The 27,465-nt window shown below is 42.2% G+C and overlaps 1 protein-coding gene across 10 annotated transcripts in view; it reads right to left on the bottom strand.

Moving 5' to 3' along the window:
• Window positions 1–27,465, bottom strand: part of KIAA1210 (KIAA1210 ortholog) — a 101,842-nt gene that overhangs the window by 18,871 nt on the left and 55,506 nt on the right. For 7 of the 10 annotated variants that reach the window (XM_069942887.1, XM_069942891.1, XM_069942885.1 and 4 more), the window contains 6 exons: window positions 23,163–23,201; window positions 17,903–17,979; window positions 9,316–9,484; window positions 5,654–5,777; window positions 5,188–5,346; window positions 3,915–3,980 (listed from right to left, as the gene is read on the bottom strand). In XM_069942887.1, coding sequence (XP_069798988.1) covers window positions 3,915–3,980; window positions 5,188–5,346; window positions 5,654–5,777; window positions 9,316–9,484; window positions 17,903–17,979; window positions 23,163–23,201 — 634 coding nt within the window. The remainder of the gene's footprint in view (window positions 1–3,914; window positions 3,981–5,187; window positions 5,347–5,653; window positions 5,778–9,315; window positions 9,485–17,902; window positions 17,980–23,162; window positions 23,202–27,465) is intronic. The other 3 variants (XM_069942893.1, XM_069942890.1, XM_069942894.1) reach the window with 1 other exon arrangement.

Raw genomic sequence — 27,465 nt, 5'->3', positions numbered from 1 at the left:
CAATACTGTAGATCTAATAGGGACCTTGTTCACACTTCAAATAACTTCAGATTTTTAAAGCGTTCTCTTACCTCAGACAACCCCTTTTAATAAAGGACCTGCAACAGAGACCTGTCAACCATCATGGCTCCAGCTCCTAAGGCTGGACTATTACTTTTTTCCCTGCACTAGCAGGAGGAGAAGGTGGAGCAGAGCATTATCATCAGTCAGCTCTGTGCGGATTATACTGAAGATGTAGCTAGTGTTTGGTAGTATAGTGTGTATAAAAGGGCATCTGATTTTCTGGTTAGCTTAAGTGACTCGGTCCGATAACCAAATATTAACGTCAATTCACAAAAACTAAATCAGAACTAAACCAAAATCACAAAAACTTGATCATAAATGATCCCACTAATTAATTAATTCCATTGAGTAAGAACAAATGTTCGGCTTGCAGATGTTTCACAGTTTAAAGGAGTAGTGCGGTGTTTAACATTTATTCACTAAATAACACATATTACTAAGTTATACAACTTTGTAATGTGTGTTATTTAAGTGAATGGCCCCCAGTAATGTGTGTTATTTAAGTGAATGGCCCCCAGCATAACTATGCTCAGCCAATCGGGGCTGAGCAGCTGATGACGCAGCAGAGGAAGGCCGGCATGAGGGATGACTGGAGCCGTCCAAGATGGCGGCCGGGGTCGACAGAAATTAAGTATACTGCACCACACTTCCGGGGTGGGGGAGAACACGGGGAAGGGGGCCATTCACTTAAACACATTACAAAAATTGTATAACTTTGTAATGCGTGTTATTTAATGAATAAATGTTAAACGCCGCATTACCCCTTTAAGTACTCCCAGACTTCTTTTTTAAGCATTACGTTCATTCTATTACCCGCACCATGAGAAAAATGTACCATTAGCATTGCTTTTAATCCGGAAATAGAAATAAACTATTTTTAACATTAACTGCATGTCAAGTGAATAACAAAATGTCATTCAAATCTCATACAATACGCATGTTCTTATATCAAAATGATACACCCAGCCAGGAACTTTGCATCAGCAAATCACTGTTCTCACAAATCTTGGCAGCATTTGTCAATTCCTGTAACATCTTTTGACCTTTTGTCATTTTCATCGATTTGAGTCACATGAAATATTAGCAAATATATTTACAAAGTACCATTGTAACAATGACAACTGCTTACAAGATGGCAAATCTGCATCCCAGATCCTAACAGTGCCTAAGTCTCAGACTCACATACCCTGAGGACTAACTCCCCTGATACCCTGAGGACTAAGAGTTGGACTAAAATTTCTAAGAACAGATGTAAAATCATGTATTAATGCTAGCAGGTAAAAGATAAAAAACAGGAATAGATGACAGAAACTGAATGATGATAGAACACATGATGATACAAATGGAGATAGATGAACAGAAAAATAGTAATAAAGACAGGATCCAAACAACCATACAAGTTCTCTATTAGACATCTGATATAAGGGTACAGTATACACTATGCAACGAGACTATGGATATAAGGGTACAGTGCACGCTAAACAGCTAGACTGTGGATATAAGGGTACAGTATACACTATACAGCCAGACTATGGATATAAGGGTACAGTATACACTATACAGCCAGACTATGGATATAAGGGTACAGTGCACACTATACAGCCAGACTATGGATATAAGGGTACAGTATACACTATACAGCCAGACTATGGATATAAGGGTACAGTGCACACTATACAACCAGACTATGGATATAAGGGTACAGTATACACTATACAGCCAGACTATGGATATAAGGGTACAGTGCACACTATACAGCCAGACTATGGATATAAGGGTACAGTGCACACTATACAGCCAGACTATGGATACAATTGTACAGTGCATACTATACAGCCAGACTATGGATATAAGGGTACAGTATACACTATACAGCCAGACTATGGATATAAGGGTACAGTGCACACTATACAACCAGACTATGGATATAAGGGTACAGTATACACTATACAGCCAGACTATGGATATAAGGGTACAGTGCACACTTTACAGCCAGACTATGGATACAATTGTACAGTGCATACTATACAGCCAGACTATGGATATAATGGTACAGTGCACGCTATACAGCCAGACTATGGATATAATGGTACAGTGCACGCTATACAGCCAGACTATGGATATAAGGGTACAGTGCACACTATACAGCCAGACTATGGATATAAGGGTACAGTGCACACTATACAGCCAGACTATGGATATAAGGGTACAGTGCATGCTATACAGCCAGACTATGGATATAAGGGTACAGTGCACACTATACAATCAGACTATGGATATAAGGGTACAGTATACACTATACAATCAAACTATGGATATAAGGGTACAGTGCACGCTATACAACCAGACTATGGACAAGGGGTTCCGTTACCTTAAAATAAACCTTCACTTTAAAAATGTCATTTTCAAAAGTTTTTACATTGTACCTGTCAAAATTAGAATGCCCTCAACGTAAATAGGCACTGAATCTGTTAACACCCACATAGACAACTAAAGACTCGGCCAGTAAACAGCCCTCAAGGAATCAGGTTGCACAATCCTGTTTCAATATTCCCCTTTAAACAAATCATGATGTTTAAAAACATAACCATAAAATGTTTCCATTATAAAAATAAGATCTCCGGCCTTCTCACCACTTCAACGTTTACATGGAAATTGTTTATTTTCATGACTGATACTGTAGAATAGCCGCAAAATATTTTGCTATGAAGCAACATCATTTATGTCAGTATAAGAAAACAAGCTTAAGAAAATAAAATAACGGAGAGGAAATGCTCAGCTAATTCCCTGTCCAAGGGAAAGGGCATATTAAATAATAGCAAAGTCTACATAAACAGAGGGGTATGTTAAAAGTAGTACTCCAGAGGGGAAAAAAAAATATATATATATTTTTTAAATCAACTGGTGACAGAAAGTTATACAGATTTGTAAATGACTTCTATTTGAAAATATCACGTCTTCCACTACTTAGCTGCTATATGCCTTGCAGGAAATGGTGTATTCTTTCTAGTCGTACACATTGTTCTCTGCTGCCAACTTAAAAACAAAAACTGGCCAGAGCAGTAGCAAATCCAGAGTCAGAGTACACCACTTCCTGCAGGACATACAGCAGCTGATACATACTGGAAGACTTCATATTTTTAAATAGAAGTTATATAAAAATCTGTATAATTTTGATAATTCAAAATTACTGTCAATGGGACAACTCTTTCTTACGTTGGCAGTCCCACTGCCAACATTTATTTTCTGCTAGAAGTCATTACAATCAGATGGTAAAAAAAAAAAAAATTACAAATATTACTATAACTATTTCTGAAGGGAACCAAGGTATCAGGTAAAATCCCTGGTTTTTAAAAGAAACAGATTAGAAGTGCCATAAGCCAGACTGCAGCTCTTCTTTAGCTAGGAGAGAGGTCAAACTCACCCCTAGTTTATCATAATACCCTAGTAGGGAATATAGGGAGCACAGGTATAGCTATAGTGGGTGTAGCAGCCGGAATGCTCATAAGCACATGTTAGGTGGAGGCCTTGTTACAGATTTTAAATTGATGCCACAAGCATCAGGTTATTCCAATTATAACATTGTGCAGTCTAAATTAAAAAAAAGTCCCTTCTGACACTCCCGGCAGCCATGCAAAGTGGTCAGCTGAGCTAATATTTGGCTAAAAGCCATCTTATATGTATGGCCAGCTTAACCATCAAATAGATTTCTACAATTCCATGCGAAAACATCACAGGTGAATTAAATCCATCCTTTAACAAATATAATTAAATATTTAGTCAATGTATCAAATAGGTCACATTCTAATATTTTTGTAAAATTATAGTACAGTATAGAGTAGAATACACACCGGTTCGTCTTCACTGTCTGTTCCTCCTAAACTTATAGAACTGCGTCTCAGTGCACTGACGGAAGGCTGAAAAGAGGAAAATAGACAAAAATTAAGGTTTTCTTGTCCAGTTTCCATACCAATTACGTTTGTTCAAGTAGATAAGGAAACCTCAGTAATGTTAACTGAACCTCAACAAGATATAATAGAACAAATGTTATAACCTCTATACTTTTTTGATGTAAAGGGTTATACAGGTTATCAAACGTTGTGTAATGACTACACTGGAGCGTAGATCAGTACACTGGAGTGTGTTAGGATACCATAGACCATGGTTTTGTTAGGTTTAGAAAGAGAATACTTTATTTTGTAATTTGTTCATGTTTTGATACTATAGATCGCATATATGATGCTTTCTGTATGCTGTCTCATGTGCAAACATTTTCTACTGATTTGTGGTTTTTGACTATGTGGTCTCGGAACCTGTGTTTTTATTTCTGCGATTTTGCTGTAAACAAAACCAAAAAAGTTAATAAAAATGATCTGATTAAAAAAAACAAACAAAAAAAAAAAAAAAACCCCACCTCTATACAACCCTAGGTTTAGGGTTATACACGAGTGAGGTGACTTAAGCATAGGAGACGGATAGTTAGTTTTTGCATTGTTAAATATGATCCCACTACCCTAAGTATCCATCTCCTATGCTTAAGTCATCTCACTCGTGTATAACCCTAAACCTAGGGTTGTATAGTGTTTTTTTTTTTTTTTTTTTAACACTGGGAACTATGGAAAATCTAAGCAATACTGTACATTTGCATACATTAACTGTATAGAAAAGATAGAAGGAAACATTTTACAATTGAGCATGAAGCATGGCTCCAAACACCTTTTACTGTATGTGTACAGAGTCTACCATTTTATTAGCAAAAATGTAGTTTAAAAAAAATAAAAAAAATCTCTCAAACGCAGAAGTAAAAAAGATCCTTTAAAAAATGCGTAACAAATAAATAAAAAAAAGCATAATGTTTTCACATTTATAGAAACGTGTACATTTACCACATACCACATCTGATGTATGCAAAAAAAAAAAAAAAGGCATGTGAAAAGGGCACAATAAAAGATATACCTAGTCTAGCCTTGGAGGCGGTCATCATCTATATTGGACTGAAGGAATATCACTAATAAAGCCCAAGTAACTAAGGTAAACATTCTCACAAAGCAGATGGACAATCATGGATACCCCCATTGATATGATGCAAAATAATATATATTCAGTGAATGCTCAGAAACTTACTTTCCCCAATGACTGGGCAAGAATCTCATGCAATGAGGTTATCTCTGGCGGACTCCTTGGCAATCCATCATCTTCTGAAAGTGCCCCAGAGTCCTCAAGTTTCTTGGGGACAATACCTTGCGGTGGAGAGCCTATCCGTATGTTCTGTTGGAGTTGCAGCTAACAAATAACACAGCACATTGTCAGTTTCAGCTGGGACACAACAGGCGGATGATTAGTTTCTGCTGTCTGGGTGAAGAGCGGCTTAGTGACATAAGAGACCAGATAATTTGTAAATAATTGACCTGCACATTTGATGAAAGTCGTAATTATTTATTTAGCAACTACTATTATTTCTAAAATAGTATCAATAGACATGACTATGCTTTGGGAATGCTATGAAGCCACTGTGTTTAAAGGAAGTGAAATGTGTCCTTCAGATAAAAGAAGAGGATTAAAGGCATAGAGTAACTCTTTATGCGTGTACCTGGAGGGCTTTGACTTTCCCGGGGGTACAATCCTGAGAGACATCTTCCTTTACAGTGCTCTCCATCTCAGAAACAAATACACTGTCGTGAGATACTGCCTTGTTCCCCATATTTCCTTTGGCCCTTTGAAAATAAACAGATAAAAAAGAAATACTAAGAAATTCTCTGTAATTACAAAATGAAAAAACTTTTGACATGTTCTAAAGACATGTCAAAAGTTTTGATTAGTTTTGGACCCCCACTTATGAAGTGTGCAGTTTACCCAGAGAGATGTGCGGCCCATATCGATAAATCTGTGTGAACTGCTAAGGATTGAGGGTCTTCCTACACATCAGATAATTGCTGCCATTTTTACCTGGCCACTTATCGGCCAAATGAGTTTTCTAGGAACACTCGGCCCATGTAAATAGGGCCTATATACTACATTGCCCAGCTCCCTAAAATCTCAATATTGTTAATAGTCTCGTGCAGGGAGATGGAAATTGCAGCAAGCCAAACAGCTGCGCACTTGTTCTATCTAGAGATCTTGGAGATCTGAACACTCGAACCATAAATGAGCAAAACTGTCTCTCCGTCAAGTTTATAAATTTCCCCCAATAAATTTAAAGGGGAACTATCAACAGGTTAGAGGAATTTAACCTGCTGATATGTCCCTACTGCACAGGAGATGCCAAGGAGGAAGATATGTCTCTTACCTTCCTCCTCGGCGCAGGTGCAGTTAGTCATTCTCTCCTCTGGTGAGACTATTAGGAGCACTGAGCCACCCGTTAGGAGCACTGTCTGCCCCCATAGCGCCAATCTGCCCTCAGCCGGCCTCCACCATTGATTATAATTGGAAGGGGAGGGGGCTGCTGGCTGGGGGCTGATGCCCAGTGCTTCGAATACTCTCCACAGAGAAGCAAATGACTAACATACAATCCTCCTTGGCACCTCCTGTGCAGTAGGGACATATCAGCAGGTTAGATCGCCCCTTTAAGTACTTTGATCTCCCATACTAATAATGTATACACCACCTCAGTTTAATGAGGTTAGTAATAGAGATGAGCGAATCTCAAGCATGCTTTGTTCCATCCAAACCAGAGTGTGCAGCATTTGACTACCGGTGGCTGCAGAAGTTGCATCTCTAAAGCTGCCATAGGCTGTATCCATGTTTTCCTGGACTCCCAAGTGCCGCATGCTCTGGTTCGTATAGCCCCGATTCTCTAATCTCTAGTGAGGATGAGTGGTGCATACAGTGCAGATTATCTATACAGTATTCACTGCATTTTTAGAAGCACCAAAATGGATATTTTTTTTTAAAAACCAACCACATGCTGCAGAGAATCTGGAACTTAAAGGAGAAGTCCGGCCAAAATTAATTTTTGATATGTTGTTACTTATGAAAAGTTATACAAATTTCTAATGTACATTAATTATGGGAAATGCACATATAGAGCTATTTCCCTTAATTAAGTAGATCAGGAAGTGTTAGAAATATCTCTGAAGTGACGTCACGACCCAGGGTGTAATTCCTATGGAGTGTCCAGCAGGGGGCGCTCTCTATATAGAAGTCTATGGGACTTTATTGTTTCTATGGGTTTCTATGTAATGTAATGTAATGTAGTGTACAGTGCTTTATTGAATGAATACATCTATGGAATACTTTGGGGAGCAAGTGTCCTTGCTCCCCAAAGTATTGCATAAATGTATTCATTCAATACACAGTAAGCCCGCCGATCCGCCGCATTTCCGCCGAATTTCCGCCGATCCGCCACACGCTGATCCGCCGCATTTCCGCCGATCCGGACCATATACATTGAACTACAGCTCCCATCATCTGCTTCTAGTATGAACAGGTGATGGGAGCCGTAGTTGGGTAAGGGATATCACATGCCGCCGGGCGCAGGGGGGAGCCGCTCAGTACACAGGAGCGCTCCCCCCTCCTCCTCCTCCTTCCGGGATAACTTCCGCCTATACCAATGCTGAGTCCCTGCCTGGCCGCCGCTCTCCACTCTCCCCCCTCCCCCCATACATACCGGCTCCCGATGCATCCTGGTGTCCGCGCTGATGCCGGGAGCCGGTATATGTGAGCGGAGAGCATTGGCATAGGCGGAAGTTATCACGGAAGGAGGAGGAGAAGGGGGGAGAGCTGCTGTGTACTGAGCGGCTCCCCCCTGCGCCCGGCGGCATGTGATATCCCTTACCCAACTACGGCTCCCATCACCTGTTCATACTATAAGCAGATGATGGGAGCTGTAGTTCAATGTATATGGTCCGGATCGGCGGGAATGCGGCGGATCAGCGTGTGGCGGATCGGCGGATCGGCGGGCTTAGGCTAGGTTCACACTGCGTTTTCAGCATCCGTTTAACGCATCCGTTTTTTGAAAAAAACGCATAAAAAACGGATTGCAAAAAACGGATTCATTTGTGTGCATCCGTTTTTCCATTGACTTCCATTATAAAAAAAAAACGGATCCGTTTTTTTTGACGGACCAAAACGGACAAAAAAACGTTGCTGACCCTATTTTTCTGGACGTTAAAAAAAACGGATCCGTTAAACGGATGCTGAAAACGCAGTGTGAACCTAGCCTTACTGTGTATTGAATGAATACATTTATGCAATACTTTGGGGAGCAAGGACACTTGCTCCCCAAAGTATTCCATAGATGTATTCATTCAATAAAGCACTGTACACTACATTACATTACATTGAAACCCATAGAAACAATAAAGTCCCATAGACTTCTATATAGAGAGCGCCCCCTGCTGGACACTCCATAGGAATTACACCCTGGGTCGTGACGTCACTTCTTCAGAGATATTTCTAACACTTCCTGATCTACTAAATTAAGGGAAATAGCAGTATATGTGCATTTCCCATAATTAATGTACATTAGAAATTTGTATAACTTTTCATAAGTAACAACATATCAAAAATTAATTTTGGCCGGACTTCTCCTTTAACCATGTAATCGGTATTTTACTTAAAATACACAGTGCGCCAACTTATATTGCAGATATGTTGCAAATTTTCAAAAGAATTTGGCAAACGCACACCACAATTACACCAAAATCTACCAGATCGTTGTAGAGTTTCCACTGTGGATTATGGCATAGAAAATCTACAAAAATGCAAAGGAAAATCCGCCATGTGTGGCTGTACCCTTTCTACAAGGAATAAGAAGACATTGGGGCAGATTTATTATGGTAGCCAGGCTGCAGGTTGGGTGCATAATATTATTTATTATTATTATTAGAGCACATTTCTTTTTATGTGCTTGGTCTTGGGCACACCTATTTACGCCACTATTGGCTGGTTGAGGTTTTGAGGCTAATGGTTTATGGAGGGACATTACAGTACTTTTGGTTATTTATTTTTTATTTTTTTTTTATTATTTTATATGCATGTTCATCTTTAAATATGGTTGTTTACGGGATGGTCTATTGTTAAGGCCATGGAAAGATTGAAACAAATGTAAAATGTCTGAACTATCCATTTTTGGTAAGATAATTTTACAGGCTTTACAGGAAAACTGATCCAATCATAATACTCTGATCTTTTTGCATTTTATTACATATAGAAAACATTGCTAAGATGAATTACCTTTGTTAAAATTTCGATGTGTAACTCTGAACAAGGCATTAACAACATGACCACAAAACATACAAAAATATTTCTTACACTGGTTCATGATCAACCTGAAAAGCTACTGTGTTGGCTGCAGACGCACTGATATCGCTACTGGACTGGCAGGGTTTTAGGTTACTTTCTCTGCTAGGAGTTGCACATTCCTTCCTCTTCTTTTTGACAAATAATTTCTTGAAGGCCTGAAATTTGGATTTCTTTTTTCCTGTTGGAGAAAAAAAATAATAAAGATTTTTTATTATAATGATGAAATATAATCTCCAATTTATAAATTACATTTCTCAAGAAGAAAGGAGTGACGACGAGGAAAAAAAATATATAAATTTTGGTAGATCCATACATGTTTAGTCTGTAAAGACACTAGTGTTCCTACCTCTAAAATATTTATGGCTCTCTCCCAAAAACACTCGATTGCATTTCCCTATTGGGAGGACTTGTAGACTTACAATGTGTGATTTACACCAATTAATATGAGTCATTGCAGGTTTCATAAAATCTACTGCTTTAACCCCTTAAAAACAGAGCAATTTCAATTTTGTTTTCATTTTTTCCTCCTTGTGCTTAAAAGGCCATAGCAGTTACATTTTTCCACCTAGAGACCCACATGAGCCCTTATTTTTTGCGTCACTAATTGTACTTTGCAATGACAGGCTGAATTTTTTCATAAATTACACAGCGAAAGCAGAAAAAATAAATGTGTGGTGAAACTGAAAAAAAAAACCCCCAAAAAACGCATTTTGTTTGTTTGGGGGGTATTTGTTTTTACGCCATTCCCCTGGGGTAAAACTTACATGTTATATATGTTCCTCAAGTTGTTACGATTAAAACGATATATAACATGTATAACTTTTCTTGTATCTGATGGCCTGTAAAAAATTCAAACCATTGTTAACAAATATATGTTCCTTAAAATCGCTACATTCCCAGGCTTATAACGCTTTTATCCTTTGGTCTATGGGGCTGTGTCAGGTGTCGTTTTTTGCGCCATGATGTGTTCATTCTATCGGTACCTTGATTGTTCATATGCGACTTTATGATCTTTTATTACAATTTTGACTTTTATTACAATTTTTCTGGATTTGATGCGACCAAAAATGGGATCCCACCTGGGGATTTTTTTTGCGCTTGCGCCGCTTAATGTGTGAGAGCAGGAATGTGATTAATAGTTCGGGCGATTACGCGATAGCAAACATATTTATTTATTTTTTAATTTTTATTTACAACCTGGGAAAAGGGGGGTGATTCAGACTTTTATTAGGGGAGGGGGCTTTTTACTAATAACAATACTTTTTTTTTTTTACACATATACTAGAAGCCCCCCTGGGGGACTTCTAGTATATACACTCTGATCTCTCATTGAGATCTTTGCTGTATAGATATACAGCAAAGATCAATGAGATCGGCACTTGTTTGCTTCCAGCTGCTGCAGCCGAAAACAAAACGAGTGCCGAGCCAGGGACGGCGCCATCTTGGAGTGGTCCCCGGCCGGCATCAGGTACAGAGATAGCTCCTCCGGGACAACGTCCCAGGGGAGCGATCTCACCCACTAGACACCAGGGAAGTGCTGTAGCCGGTAATCGGAGGCAGCTGTCAGCTTTGACAGCTGCCTCAGATTACCTGATTAGCGGGTACGGCGATAGCCGCGGCCCCGGGCTATATGTGGCACCCGGGATCGCAGCGGTCCAGAGCGGGGTCGTCCCGCGACCCCATTCTGAAGCCCCTTACCGGCACAGGGCGTAAATATACACCCTTTGTCATTAAGGGGTTAAAGTGACTCTGTAGCCACAATCTGCCCACCCCAAACCACTTGTACTGTCAGATAGCTGCTTTTAATCCAAGCTCTGTCTTGGGGTCCGTTTGGCAGGTGATGCAGTTATTGTCCTAAAAAACAACTTTTAAACTTTAAACTACTTTTAAACCCTGTGTCAAATTGGCGTGGCCTAGAATGTCTATGTCCTAGGCTTGCACCGGCTCTCCTCTCCGGCCATCCCTCCTCTCCGCCCTCCTTATCATTAGGAATGCCTCAGGGCAGGATTTTTTCTATTCATCATATGTCTGAACACTGCACAGGATTCTTAACGATCCAGCACATATTCAGTGTTCACACAGGTGATGAAGAGAAATTGTAGGGGCATTCCTACTGATGAAGAGGGGGGAGAGGAGGGATGGAGAGGCGTCACAATGTTAGGGCATGGATACTCTAGGCCATGGCAATTTGACACAGGGCTACAAGTTTAAAAGTTGTTTTTTGGGACAATAACTGCATCACCTGCCAAATGGACCCCAGGACAGATCTTGGAATAAAAGCAGATATCTAAAAAGGTACAAGTGGTTGGGGGGGGGCAGATTGTGGGTACAGAGTCGCTTAAAAGGGGTTATCCAGCGCTATAAAAACATGGCCACTTGTCTCCAGATTGGGTGGGGTTTGAAACTATTTTCAGACTACGTTTACACGAAACGATCGGGCGAATTTTCGCGATAACAATCGAATTCAAACGATAATCGTATGTGTATACGCGGCAAACGATCGAAAAATTGTTCATTTTGATCTTTTAACATGTTTATAAATCGTCGTTCGCCGATCGCAAAAATTCGCCGATTGTTCCGTGTAAACAGTCGTCGCGCGATAGTCCGGGGGGGGGGGGGGCGATCGGAGCGGCGCAGGGGGCTGCGCTTGAGCGGGGGGGGGGGGGCCAGGCTGCGGGTGCACGATCGCAGAACGATTTTTCCGTACAATGTATCGTACCGTCTAAACGCTGATCGTTATAAAAAAAAAAAAATCGTTACTTCAAAATTTTTAATCGTACAATCGGGCCACAGAAAGATTATCTGACAGATTATCTCCCAAAGATTTGAAGCCAAAGCCAGGAACATGCTATAAACTATGTCAGATCAGGTCATAAAAGAAAGCCTGAGATTTTTCCTGTTTTCAAATCCATTCCAGGCTTTGGCTTCAAATCTTGGGCAGATAATCTTTCAGATAACCTTTCTGTGTAAATGGACCATAAGTTCTATTGAAGTAAATAGAGCTTAAATTGCAAAGCACACCTGAACTGGAGACAAGAGTGGGGCAAAAGTGGCCATGTTTTTGTAGCACTGAATAACTCCTTTGGGGCTGCATTCAGGCCATGTTTTGGTTTAACCGCCTTTTTTTTGTTTTGTTTTTTAATCCTGCCCAGAAAATGCATATATTTAGAAAAAAGGACTGAACCTAGTCACAATTAGACATGCCTATGGGCCTGTTGACAACATGCCAGGCTGTATGGCATTCATCCCCTTTTGATATTTTGCCAACAGATAGTATGATATTGAAGTCTCCAGGACTTTACCCGGGCTGCACCAGTTCTCTGGAATGTATTAGGCTGGATTCACACTGCATTTTTGCAGCCCATTTCTGGAGTCTTTTTTTTTTTAAGGAAAAAAACTGATTTCTGTGCATCCATTTTGATCTTTTTTAGTGGTTGACCGTGCTTTTGTGTACATGGAAAACAATTTTTTTTTTTCATTTTCTTTATCTTTTTTTATTTTTATTTTTTTATAAGGGAAGTCAAAAGAAAAAAAAAAAAAACGGACTGCAAAAATGCAGTGTAAACTCAGCTCTACCTCAGAAAGACTAATTTCTAATACACAAAGCTTTAAACATGCCCTCAAAATACATGTCCATACATTCTCTGTGGGGCTGCCAAACACTCCATTCATTGCAAGGCGACTTTTTCTCTGTCTTATGGATAGGGGATAACAAGCCCAGATGGGAACACCCCTTTATTTCAATAGAAAATCTCTCGGGAGATGCCCTCGCAAGAGTGGGCACCAGGGGTGGATTAACTTTACCATAGGCCCCGGGCTGTTCACCAAGCCTGCTCCCCCCCCACCTCACTGTAACTATGGCAGCACTAGCCTGGTGTTCATAGTACAGGACAGATAATGTCATGATGTCCTGATTTGTGCAAAATTGCCGTAAAAAAACCCAGTGATTTTTTGCAAATCATGGCAGAACTGTAGCCAGGAGACAGTACACCACTGAAAGTATAAGTCTTTTTGGGTGGTCATGGGCCCCCCAGGAGCTCAGGGCCCCAGCCTGCCGCCCGAAACGCCCCTATTATAATCCACTACTGGTGGGCACAGATTGACTAGATGCGCCCGGCTGATGCAGTTATAAATTCAAAAGGATACTTTAACAAAGTATTTGCTTTGTTAATCACATTATTTTACTATAAGCACAAGCCTTTGAGTAAGAAAATAGAAGCCAGCAGCACTCACCGGATTTCTGCAGATGTAGTTTATTTTCAAGATGCCATCATGTAGGTACGTTCAGGGTAGGGAGAGACAAGTCCCAGGGTGCTGTGCACCGTGGCTACAGCCGTTTCGTGGGCTATCTTTCTTGCTTCATCAGGGCCTGATAAGGTGGGAAAGTTAGCCTGCAAAACGGCTGTAGCCACAATCTGCAGAGTGCCGCTGGCTCCTATTTTCTTACTTAAATGCTTGTGCTCTTTGAATAAACTGTATTCTCACACATGCTGGGCACCACCACTGTGCAGACACCACACCGAGGATACTCATTGTATGGAGATCATAACACTCCCAGTCACATCAGTTCACTCAGCCTATACAACACTCAAGATTATTATTATTTTTTATTTTTATTTTTTATTTATTTATTATTTTTTATTTATTATTATTTATTTATTATTTTTATTATTATGCGCCCTTAATTCCAGAGCGCTATACAATAGATAGGGGTAACAAGCAGGAACAATACAAGATCAGAACACATTACATGAAGGCAAATGGCAGACTGATACATGGGGAGGGGGGGAGAGGATAGTGTCCGCGAGGGCTTACAATCTAAGCTTGTGAACATCATTTTATTAAACTTTTACTTTCCACCACCCAAAATTAGTTTGTTTTTTAATTGAATTAGACTGTTAGAATTAGATGATTATAGGAGACAAAGTTCTGAAATTATTCTTGCTGGACAAATTTTTTTTTCTTTTTTTCATGACAAAAACCATAACTATGTGTGGACGTCTCCACTGCATGTTTAAGGTTACTATTTAACATGGCTCATGGCACTGTGCGGCTGTTGTCTCCACTGCAGCCAATGGTGAGATGTTCTGGTGTGTTGCCAGAATAGGCTTTAAAAAAAAATTTATACTCACCTGCCCAAAATCCTCTACCACGTTGTGCCCTGTCCCAGCTGACTAGCAAATCTTTTTTTTGTTTGGAGAAATCAGAGGCCCCCAATCAGTCTATCATTGGCTGTAGCAGTGACCTTCATTAGCCAGTGATTGGCTGAACAGGGCCCTTGTGCGTCAGGATGTGCTGCTCAGGCACCGGACAGTGAAAATGGTTAGGCATCAAGGTAGGGGAGTAAAATGCTTGGTTTTCTGTTATATTCTATTCTATTTTCTGACTTCCAATAGAAAAAAGGAGATGTCCACAAATATACTTTTGCCCATTTTTCTTACATTTAAAACCCATTGTGAAAAAACTAATAGTCCCTGCCTTATGTTTGGTCTGTATAAGCAGCCAATAGTAATTTTTAGTCTCTCTTACCATAGCACAGCTGAACAAAATGACTTTACAACAGGGAAAAGAAAGAGCAAAGGCTTCCCAGAAGTAAGATTTCCCAAGCTGACCATGTGTCAAAAAAACGCATAGGCTAGTGCTGCTATAGGGGAGTTGTTTATTTATAGAGCAACAGCCCAAACCAACATCTGTATAGCTGGGATATGTTGAAGGTTCTAAAATTCCCATGTATCACATTCAGTGAAACTGCATACATAGGGAATATCACGTAAACAGCACACTACACCACTGCCCTAACCTTATAGGACATAGGAACAGTACACTGTTATCTCTATATAAACTAACTATTAAAGTAGCATCAATGCATACAGCACCCGCACGATTCAAATGTTAGAGAAGGTTAAATCACTACATCTGGCAAGTGTGAGTACATCAACTGTAAAAGTGAATAAAGTGATGTGACTAATACGGGAGATGTCTAGGAATCTTGTAAATGTTGACCTAATGGCTGTGTGTAACAATGTAGTCTAGTAGTGCTGATCTGTCGCATAGTGTAAAGGAACCTTTTATATACAATAAACTGAAAGGGGGACAAAGACCATCTCTAGCCACAATGGAATGGTTCCTTTCAGATATTTGGAACAGCAACAACATAAATCAAGATACAAGGATCACTGTACAGGACTTTGTTAGGAATAAAAAGAGTAAATCTCGGAATGCAGTAGAGAGCTCTGAGGCTTTTGGGTTTACAGAAATGACAGAATTCTTGTGTAAGCCATGCAACAAAATGCAGAGGATTTTACCTCTAATGTAAGTTGTCAATTTTTGATTTTTTTCTTTTCTTTACAGCTTATTTCATAAAGCTTGTTCAGGGTCTCCATGGTTACAGACTACAAAATATGTGTAGTCTGATCTTGCAGCCATACTCCTTTTTACATGTCCTTTCATTGCTGCCAACTTAGAAATTAAAATGCAGAGATGATCCTTGGGACCATCACTGCCAATATAAGTACTAAGCATTCTTATTGAAAATGGACCATTCCTTATGATTCTCTATTTTTAGCTTCTTTCTTCTAAATATATACCCAATTCCACAGCTCCGGCTTGTAGTTCTATTTAGTACAACAATGCACAGGCAGGAAGTAGGCCTGCATAGGAGCGGGAAGTAAGAGGGTGAAAGGGTCAATATTTGAAACATTTAAATTATTCCAATATATAATGGCTAATAACATTTATGCTCATTGATTCCTTCCTGTTGTACTGAGTCCAGACATCGTCCAGCATCAGGACAGAATACCATCCGTGTTAAAACTCGGTGTTTGTTTGTGTGTGGTGAGGTCTATACATACTTTAGTGTGTGGTCTGGGGTCTGAACTTATCCTATGGTATAGTCTGGGGTCTGAATTTAATTTGGGTCTGAATCTGTTTTTGTAGTAGTCTGAATTAATGTAGGGGTGTGATCTGGGGTCTGAATTCAAGTCAGGTTAAGATTAACTGAGTGATCTGGTCTTGGCTCTAAACATGGTTAGAGAATTGGGGTCTTTATAGACTTGAAAGGATGTCCGGAACAGAGATATTGATCTGTTAATCCGTTACAAGATTGCTCGTGAACTACATCACATGCACACACTAACAGGAAGGATTGATGAAGGCTCAGCTTGGGCTTGTCTTCCATCCACTACAAATCTGTTCTACAGACACAGTCCCATGTGGTTTTTTAGCCTTCTGGCAGGGTGACATAGAAGAATGAAATATAGGAATATACTGGGGAGTAACACATGGACATTTATTAGGCAGCTGCAGCATTTGAAGAGAGTTTATATCTCTGCATTCCTCTAAGTTCAGGACTTGGAATAAACAAGAATAAGTAAATAACATAGCTGACAGATGACAGTAGAACAGTACTCTTGTCCTGTTGGACCATTTTCAAGGATTGTGCTGTTTGTGTGGTAAAGTAGACTGTGGTTCTGGTATCTATCATCTGTGTCAGAAAACTCTGCACTAAAAAAGGTAGCAAAGCAAACTCAACAACTGTTTACATGAGGCCATGAAACCTTTCACTATGCATGGCGCCAATATCTGAGCCCTTTAGGTGGCCACACATCTAACACTACGGTGGGCCAGAATGTGGTCCACCAATTGTAAGTTGGAATATTTACTATCCCACTGAACTATCCCACCATCAGACTAGCACAAAAAGTGTGATATGATTGTGTAACGTAGTCAATGATCAGGCCACTAAATGTAGGTTTCAGCAAATATCAACATGACAAATCAATATGAATAGAGGAGCAGCACATGCGCACATCCAGTGCTCCAATGATTCTCTATGGAGTTTCTGAACACCGCCACTGTTAATCACTTGGGGAACCCTAAGCAATTATCCATTGTACCTTCAAGTTAACCTGGCACCTGACACAAGGTACCTCTGGCATCAACTGAGAGAACTGTGAGAAAAAAAGTTCAGCATGGAGAAATCCACTATGCCCAAACCTTATTCCGCCCCAACATCTGACTAGTCAAGCAGAAACTTTCAGTGGGTACAGCCAATGTTCATCTAACGCATTTAGTCAATTATTGTAAAATAATTGTACCACCAGGCCCAGGCTGAAGCACTGGAGGCGGGCTGACCCACCCTTAGTGGGAGGAAACCCTCGCCCCTCCATGATAGGGTTCCATTGATTCTAATGGAGTGACATCATGGAGGGGCTGGGGTTTCTTTCCACTAAGGGTGGGTCGGCCCGCCTCCAGTGCTTCAGCCTGGGCCTGGTGGTACAGTCACTTTAAAGTGAATGTACCAGCAGCACATTCGTTTTAAGATTTACACATGGACCTAACAGAGACAGCGTTGGGAAGCTGGTGCCGTGGTCCTTTTTTTGAACATTCTATTCCCGGGCAGCGGCCGCGGCTAAGGCACTGGAGACGGGCCGGCCTGCCCCCAGTGGGAGGAATCCCCCGCCCTTCTATGATGCGGCTCCATTGATTCCGCAGGGGTTTCCTCCCACTGGGGGCAGGCCGGCCCGCCTCCAGAGCTTCAACAAATGAAAATGTGGTCAATCCTTCAAACAGCCACAGATGCATACAGGTCACTTACCAGAACATTCTTCATGGGTTTCTTCTGGCTCTACAGTCCTTGTTCCTTCTGAAGTGTTTGCAGCCATAACTGCATCACTAATAGGATAAAAAAAAATCCAAAAAAAAAATCTATGTATTAGGAAACCTCTCCATCAGAAGTTAAATTCAGAGCAGTATTTACAAACATCATATATGTGTGTTATTATTTTACAACTGGCACCGTTCTATGGCCTCTGTTTTCTAAGTATATTGCATTAGTTTACTACACCAGGCTATGATTAAACTTCCACTGAGCCCTGGAAAAAAAAAAAAAAACATAAGCATGACTGGAAAATTTAAAACTTTTTCTGTTCTTTCCTTCTTGTTTTTCAAATACTTTAACTCTTATTTTCTATCAATGAAGACTTGTTTTTGCGGGAAGAACTGTTCTTTTAATAGCATGAATGAATGAAAAAAAAAGAAAAGAAAAAAAGCTAAAAAAAAACACGAATTTTTAAAGGTTTTGTTTTTACGTTCACGTTGTGTGTGGTAAAACATTATCTGTATTCTGGTCAGTTAATAATACCACATTGTATATTTAAAAACACACAAATAAAATAAATCAAAAATACACACACACACACACACACACTCCATATTATATACATATATATATATATATATATATATATATATATATATATATATATACACACACACACACACACATATACACACACACACACACACACACACACACACACAGAGTGAAGGAAATAATTATTTGATCCCTTGCTGATTTTTTAAGTTTGCCCACTAACAAAGGCATTAACAGTCTATAATTTTAAGGGTAGGTCAATTTTAACAGTGAGAGATAGAATATCAAAAATAAAATCAAGAAAATCACATTGTATAAATTTGCATTTTGCAGAGAGAAACAAGTATTTACCAACCATTAAGAGTTCTGGCTCCTACAGACCCGCTAGACGCTCCTAGCCAACTTATTACCTGCAGTATAGATAGCAGTCTTACATTGTCACCTGTATAAAAGACTCCTGTCCTCAGAATCAGTAAGACTCTGTCAGACTCTAACCTCTACAAAATAACTTTCTAAGGATGTTAGGGACAAAATCAAAGACCTGCACAAGTCTGGAATAGGCTACAAAACCATAAGTAAGATTCTGGGTGAGAAGGAGACTGTTAGTGTAATAAGAAAAAGGAAGATGTACAAAATTACTATCAATGACATAGATCTGGGGCTCCTTGCAAAAGCTCACTTCGTGGATCATAAAGGTGATGAGAGATCAGCGTAAAATTACACAGGGGGAACTTGTTAATGATCTCAGGGGGTTGTTAATGGGTGGTGGCTAGGTCTTCCAGCATGACAATGACCCAAACCATACAGCCAAGGCAACAAAGTTGTGGTTCAAAAAGCAGCACATTAAAGATCATGTAGTGGCCTAGCCTGTCTCCAGACCCAGTGGCGGATTAAATGTACCCTGGGCCCCGGGCTGTCCACCCAACCTGGGCCCCCCCCCCCCCAGTCAATTCGCCCACATTATAATTTGCTACTGCGTTCCCCCCCCCCCCACACACACACTGTCCCCAATAAACACTGCCTGCCTGCCTCCCCTCCCTGCTGGCCCCAATAAACATAATGTTTGGTCCCTTGCTGCTACCCCCAGTAAGCATTGCCCACCCCACCTCCACTGCCCCCAATAAACATATCGCCACCTCACCTGGTCCCCTGATGTTGCCCCCCCCAAGGTCACAGCAGCACAGAGGATGTCAGGAGAAGAGGGTGCTGATCTTATAGGAGAGGTCCAAGCAGCACAGAGGATGTCAGGAGAGGAGGGTGCTAATCCTATAGGAGATAGTCCCCCTTTATAGATGGTCTCCCTCTTTCCCCCTCTATAGATGGTCCCCCTCTTCCCCCCTTATAGATGGTCCCCCTCTTTCCCCCCTTATAGCTGGTCCCCCTCTTTCCTGTCCCCCCTTATAGCTGGTCCTCCTTTCCCCCCTTATAGCTGGTCCCCCTCTTCCCTCTCCCCCCTTATAGCTGGTCCTCCTTTTCCCCCTTATAGATGGTCCCCCTCTCCCCCTTCCCTCATAGATGGTCCCCCTCTCCCCCCTCCCTTATAGCTGGTCCCCCTCTCCCCCCTCCCTTATAGATGGTCCCCCTCTCCCCCCCTTATAGATGGTCCCCCTCTTCCCCCCCTTATAGATGGTCCCCCTCTCCCCCCTCCCTTATAGATGGTCCCCCTCTCCCCCCTCCCTTATAGATGGTCCCCCTCTTTCCCCCCCTCCCCTTATAGATGCCCCCCAGTGAGTAAATAACACAAAAATAACAAAATATAACTCACCTACCCTGCATTCCCCCGTCAATCCTCTCTCCGGCTGCCTCCGTCTGATGCGCGGCTGCCGGGGGTGTCCGGTCCTCTCCCCGGCAGCGCGCGCGTCACACAGCTCCTAGTGCCGCCTGGGCCCTGACTTCCGGTACGTGCGCTCCCAGTACCGGAAGTCAGGGCCCCAGGCGGCACTAGGAGCTGTGTGATGCGCGCGCTGCCGGGGAGAGGACCGGACACCCCCGGCAGCCGCGCATCAGACGGAGGCAGCCGGAGACTCTTGTGACCGCAAGCGAAACAATGCTTGCGGTCACAAGAGTGCAGTGGCGGGCCTTGCCTCCCGGGCGGCATTATAATGTGGGCGGCAAGGCATGGGCCCCCCCGGAGCCTCGGGCGGCCGCCCAAACCGCCTACATTATAATCCGCCATTGTCCAGACCGTAATCCCATAGAAAACCTATTGAGAGAGCTGAAAGAGACTCTGTACCCACAATCTGACAGCCCACCCCTCCCCCCCCTCCAACCACTTGTACCTTCGGATCTGTCCTGGGGTCCATTCGGCAGGTGATGCAGTTATTGTGCTAAAAATCAACTTTTAAACTGGCAGCCCCGTGCCCAACGGCTATGGTCTGGATTGTGTATGCATTAGACTGGCACACCCTCTCTGTCCCTCCTCCCCACCCTCTTCATCATTAGGAATGCTCCAGGCAGATTGTTACCTATTCCTCACCTGTTTAGCCCGGCACATGGACTGGATCGTTAAAGGGGTTGTCCGGCGATAAAAAATTATTCACAGAATAACACACATTACAAAGTTATACAACTTTGTAATGTATGTTATGTCTGTGAATGGCCCCCTTCCCCGTGTCCCCCCACCCCCCACCCGTGTACCCAGAAGTGTGGTGCGCTATACATTACCTGTCACGTGCCGACCACGGTCTCCGATCCTCAGCAGTGACGTCTTCTTCGGGAGGCCGCGGCCACGTCATCAGCTGCTCAGCCGCGATTGGCTGAGCACAGTTATGCTCAGCCAATCGCGGCTGAGCTTCGGATGACGCTGCAGAGGGCGGCCGGCACTCGGGAAGATCCGCCGGCCTCCCGAAGAAGACGTCACTGCTGACGATCGGAGACCGTGGACGACACGAAATGCGGTGAGTATAATGCACCACACTTCCGGGTCTAGCGTGGGTGGGGGGAAACACGGGGAAGGGGGCCATTCACAGACATAACATACATTACAAAGTTGTGTGTTATTCTGTGAATAATTTTTTATCGCCGGACAACCCCTTTAAGGCACCTGTGCAACGTTCAGCATGTAGAAAATGTTCCAGTGGCATTCCTAATGATCAAGAGGGTGGGGTGGAGGGATGGAGGGGTGGTGCAAGGTTAGGGCACAGATATTCTAAGCCACACCCATAGGGCACTGGGCTGCAAGGTTAAAAGTTGTTTTTTAGGACAATAACTGCATCACCTGCCAAACAGACCCCAAGACAGATCTTGAATTAAAAGCAGCTATGGGGGGGGACAGATTGTGGGTACAGAGTCGCTAGAAACTCAGAGTTGCCAAGTGCCAGCTTCAAAATCTCAATGATTAGAGATGACCTGCAAAGAGGAGTGGACCACTATTACTCCTGACATGTGCACAAACCTCATTATCATCATCATCAATTACAAAAAAACGTCTGACTGCTGCGCTTGCCAACAAGGGTTTGGCACAAAGTAGAAGGTTTTGTTTGCCAGAGGGATCAAATACTTATTACTCTATGGAAAATGCAAATAAATTTATATAATATTTACAGTGTGATTTTCTGGATTTTATTGTTGATATTCTGTCACTGTTAAAATTAACCTCACCTTTACATTATAGAGTGTTCAGGGGAAATTTATCAAGGCTACAGCAGGGGTGAACAACGGGGAGAAGGCACAGATTTGTCCTTTCTCCCTGGCGTATACCTGCCATATGCCCCACTCGCTTGAGGGGCAGGCAGGGCGGGCTTGGCAAGGCGGGGAGGAGGCGTGGCCTCCTCCCGTGCCTCATTTATCATGATTTACACCTGCATTCTGGAAGCTATGTGTAGATTTGCTGTGCAGGGTTGGGCGCTCAGCCGGTTGGATTCACTAAGAGGCGTTAAGACCGTTGCATGCGTACAAGCCCATTGAGGGCCTGTAAGCTGAAATTTACAGATATCAATACACTCAAGTTGTAGAAAATCGGTGCACATCCTCTGGCACATCTGTAAGTATACAGTATTATCAGCACATTCCTATAGCTAAAAGAATGTTCTAGATAAAATATCAGAGAACTATTTCTGCCATTTCCTTGCACAGATTTCAAAGTGGCCCAAGCTTTATATAACCTATAAAGGACTGATGTAATCCACCAATTACAAACAACTGAGGAGGGGACAGAAAGTAGTATGAATAATGGGTGGTAACCCTATGTATAGACATACCACCCTACAAATAGGATAACCAGCTATTATAGCAGGGAATGCTGAGACGGCAACTCCTTAGCGGAATACATGTGGGCAGTTACGGCCCTGTCACTATGCTCTCAGAACAGATGTGACAGATCAGCTAGACAATAAATAGCAACAGTCCAGTATTGTAGGTGTTCTACGATGACTTGCAAAGGGTCAGACATAAAACAGGAGGTATTCTATGTTTTAAAGTAGGCAAATTCATAATACTGTTTCCAGATAATATTCTTAATTTAGTCAATGAACATTAACTTTGCTCCATATTGCTTATTCTAGGTCATTAAGTGTCCAGACAATTGTTTATAAGGGTGTCTGACACATTTTTAGCTATTGTCTAGTGTACCAAAACAGACTGCTAAAGCTGCATAATTATTATATCTATGGATAGCCTCAAGGAATCCTCTAAAAAAGACAACTGTTAGATATTACTAATAGTACTAAGTTGTGTAATAGTTTGCTATAGAGTCATACTGTACCTCCAGGGCATCAGATTATACAGAAGCACGTGTATGGATCTGGAAAAAAAAAACTTGTGTCATGCTCCATTGTGTCATATTACAGTTACACATGAGGTACCTCAATTTCCCCAATCGTGTGAACACTGTATCCCAAAATACATAGGTATGTTCACACATGATAAATTTCTGCAACTGTACTATTCACCTGGATGGACCGTAGAGAAATCCATGCACAAGCTGCAAGCCCAAGGGCATTCATATTTTCTTGTCAGAATTCTATGCAACAAATCTGCTGCATATGAACATACCATTAGACTACGTCTACACAGGTCAACAAACTGTATGCTACATCAAAGATGTATTTACACAGCTTGTACCTAACATAGCATTGCTTGAGATGCTGTGTTGCCATACAGGCCCTTCTGCCATGTACATCATGTCCAGTTTCAGATCTCAACCACTGGTATACATAGATGGACACTTGAGGTAGCCTTCTCTGAAACAGTTTATATATTTCAGGAGCATGGCATACACATACTATTTTAAAAATTTGACAACTGTGCTTAAATTGCTCTGTAGCTATAAAAGGGATATCCCTTTCTGAAGACATCCGGAGGATAGTGGATAATAAGATGGTCAGTGGGAGGTCTGACCGTTAGGACCCTTCTGATTCTAGGAACAGCAACAAACTTGGTATGAACTACATGTGTCTGCTAGTGCTTCATTCATTACCTATGAGCCTACTACATTTCCAAGCATGGAAATTTGCCCCTTAAAGAGACTCTGTACCCACAATCTGACCCCCCCCCCTAAACTTCTTGCACCTTTGGATAGCTGCTTTTAATCCTAGATCTGTCCTGGGGTTCGTTTGGCTGGTGATGCAGTTATTGTGCTAAAAAACAACTTGCAGCCCTGTGACAAATTGGTGTGGCCTAGAATATCCATGCCTTAGGTTTGCCACAACCCTCCGTCCCTCCTCCCCGCCCTCATTATTAGGAATGCCCCTGGAATATTTTCTCCTCTTCGTCACCTGTGTGAACACTGCACATGAGCTGGATCGTTAAGGCACCTGTGCAGTGTTCTGACAGGTGAGGAATAGGAAAAATGGTGAAGAGGGCATTCCTAATAATGAGGGCAGGGAGGAGGGACGGATGGGCGTCGCAATCGTAGGGCATGGGCACTCTAGGCCATGCCAATTTGACACAGGGCTGCAAGTTTAATAGTTGTTTCTTAGGACAATAACTGCATCACCAGCCGGACAAACCCCAGGACAGATCTTGTATTAAAAGCAGCTGACAGTACAAGCGGTTTGGAAGAGTAAGATTGTGAGTACAGAGTCGCTTTAAAGAAATGAGTGTTGCTCATGCACAGACACCATTGTGCACCAATCATTCCAAAGACAAATCTGTCCCCATTGTTAAGATTGGTAAGGGTCTGACAACTGGGACCCCCACCTATCGGCTTGTATCCCCTACAGGGGATAGCCCTTTAATGTCACCATAAAAAATGTGAAATTCCCCACTAATTATTCTTCTATCTATCCACTGCCCCTCTTATAAACACATACTAAAATCCCAAACCACCATCTCGCTGGGACCAACAGTGCATGTGTCACCAAAAGTCATTCTGACAGTATGCCAGATTTCTAGGTAATTGCAGTGACCTGGCATTGTCACCCAATGTTCAAATCCTGTTTAGAGACTAGTGTAAGACAATTCCTAAAGAATATTCACAATGGAAAATCTCTTTCCCTTTCCAGGTTAGTAATGGTGATGAATAAAGCTCACTTTTTTTTTTTTTTTTTTTTTTTTTTTAAGAAACAGATATCACAAGGGTGGATGTTCACTTTTTACTATACTGAAATGGTTTGTCCAATTCTACAAGTTACATGTGCTGGAAAGTGTTAAAAATCTACAATAGTTTCTCAAGCTCCTCTGTCTGGTTGTAATGCAGAGCAGCTGGCTGGGATGAGTTGTTTTTCTAACATGTAACAAGAGGAAATGCCTTTGGTGCAAAGGGTCACGTTCAGTCTGTAATTACACAGAAAAATAGAAAAGAAAAAAGACCAGGACATGGTTTATAAACAGGCCATGCTAGTGACTCAGATAATATAGAAAACTCTACGTCATAAACACTGACGCACTTTACTGCATTATGGGCCTATTACACCGGTCGTTTAGAGGAGCAAACGAGCGCTCTCGGGGCTCGTTTGCTCCTCGTTCCCCGCTCGCTGCCGCTGCTATTCAACGCGGCTGCAGCCAGCGGGTGAGTGCGGGAGGGGGCGGCGGGGAGCTGCGGGGGGGGGGGGGCTGCTCGGGGGATCGCTGATCGTCCTGGCAGCCCATAGGATATAGCAGCATCTGCTGCTGACGCTCCTATTCAACGGAGCGACGGCAGCAGATCGCTGCTATATCAGTCGCTTGTTTTTCAACATGTTGAAAAACAAGCGACTGCAACGATCAGCCGACATGAACGATGTCGGCTGATTGTTGCACTCTATTCCACGGGACGATTATCGTCCGTAGCGGCCGATATCGGCCGAATACGAACGATAATCGTTCCATGGAATAGGGCCTTTAGAAAACAGATCCTATAGTACAACAATAGAGCTGACCTAGTTGACAAGCCACACATACCTTTCATTTCAACTAGCACAAGAGAAGCTTTGATGCGACAGGAGCATCAGGTAGAGGCAGCATCGTGCAGGGTTATAGCATCACAGCTATCAGGGATCTACTCTTTAACATGATACATATAGCTCCTATGACAGTGCATGAATACTGTAGGGGCTTGTCTTTAGAATGTAACTGCTGAGGTCTTTAATGCCTTCTCGCTCCCCCTGCCATATCTGACCTGATCTGAGTCCTAAGCATGCTCAGGTATGGGAGGAAAGAGCGAGGAGGCATTCGAGTCCTCAGCCGTTTAGGACCTTGGGAACACCTCTGACACTTCATACAGGAGAATAAAAGCATCTTTTATGTTATGGAAGCACAAACAGATATATGAAAGGTATCACGTGTCTCTTTGATACTTTAAAGAGTCACTTTAAAGTGTCACTGTCATTTCACAAAACTTTTGACATGTCAGAGATATGTCAAAAGTTTTGATAAGACCGAGTCTGAGTGTTAAGACCTGTACCGATAGGGAGATCGATCCTCTTCCAGTTCAGTGTCACGTGATCAGTCAGACATATCAGTCCCGTACAAATCAAGAGATATCAGAACTGTACAGATCAGGTAGCACGGTCCTCTCCCTGCTCTATCTCCTGATCAGTTCAGGTCTGAACCCTCTGGCCCAGACTGATCAAAATTTTTGACGTGTCTCTATGACATGTCAAAGTCTTGTGAAACGACGGATACACTTTAAAGTGCCTTGAAACATGACAACCATGCTCCCCTGTAACACAGGATTGGGTTCTAGATGGCTGTTTGAAATGTTGTGCACTAATTTGCATACTTTTTCTTAAAAAGCACCGTCCTAACCATTCCCTTCTTACAGATAATTACCTTCCCATGGGCAATTCTAATGGGACCAAAGTCATGTTTCAACACCTATTTATCTTTAATGTAAAGACACTGGGTTTACAGATATCCATCTACAGATTTCTGTAGAGTTGTTGTAATGTCCCCGAACAAGTGTCCCATTGCTGTTCTGTTATACGTAGTTCAGCACAAAACGTATTTGCTATTAAAATGTTCTAGATTGGAAAGGTGTATTCTGCACTCCCACCACTAGATGTCTCACTGTATCTTATGTACAGTATGGCACAGCTGAAGGAGGTTCTTTACAAAGGGTTAACTGTTTATTTCTTGGATTGTTTGTTTTATCCAGTCATACGTCGTGGTTTGTCGAGGATATCTCATACAAAGCCCACAGGCAGGGCCGATTCTAGGTTTTCTGCTGCCTGAAATGGTGCCCCTCCCCCACCGTCACACCTTCTCCTTGGTTCCTCCTCCTTTTGAAAAATTATTTCATCTTGGCCTTCAGTTTCCGCACCACTGATTATGCCTGTGTCCTGCGTCCAAAACTTACACCCATTGACAGAAGTAAGCTTCACTGCACAGCACGCATGCGCCACTTTTCCTGTCGCTTGAATGAGATCAGGACGCGCACGTCATCAGCGGCGCGGGAACTGAAGGCCAATATGATATTATTTAAAAAGGAGGAGGAACCATGGAGGAGGCGGCATGACAGAGCGGAGCACGGCCAGAGCCGCAACTGCTCTTTGACACTTGGTCACACTTAAGGCCCTATTCCACCAACAGATCTGACGAAAGATTATCTGCCAAAGATTTGAAGCCAAACCCAGGAGTGGATTTGA

Source organism: Dendropsophus ebraccatus, chromosome 10, assembly GCF_027789765.1.
Source record: "Dendropsophus ebraccatus isolate aDenEbr1 chromosome 10, aDenEbr1.pat, whole genome shotgun sequence".
NCBI classification, from domain to species: domain Eukaryota; kingdom Metazoa; phylum Chordata; class Amphibia; order Anura; family Hylidae; genus Dendropsophus; species Dendropsophus ebraccatus.
The sequence above is the reverse complement of the archived record's forward strand: the minus strand, read 5'-3'. Positions and strand labels throughout refer to the sequence as shown.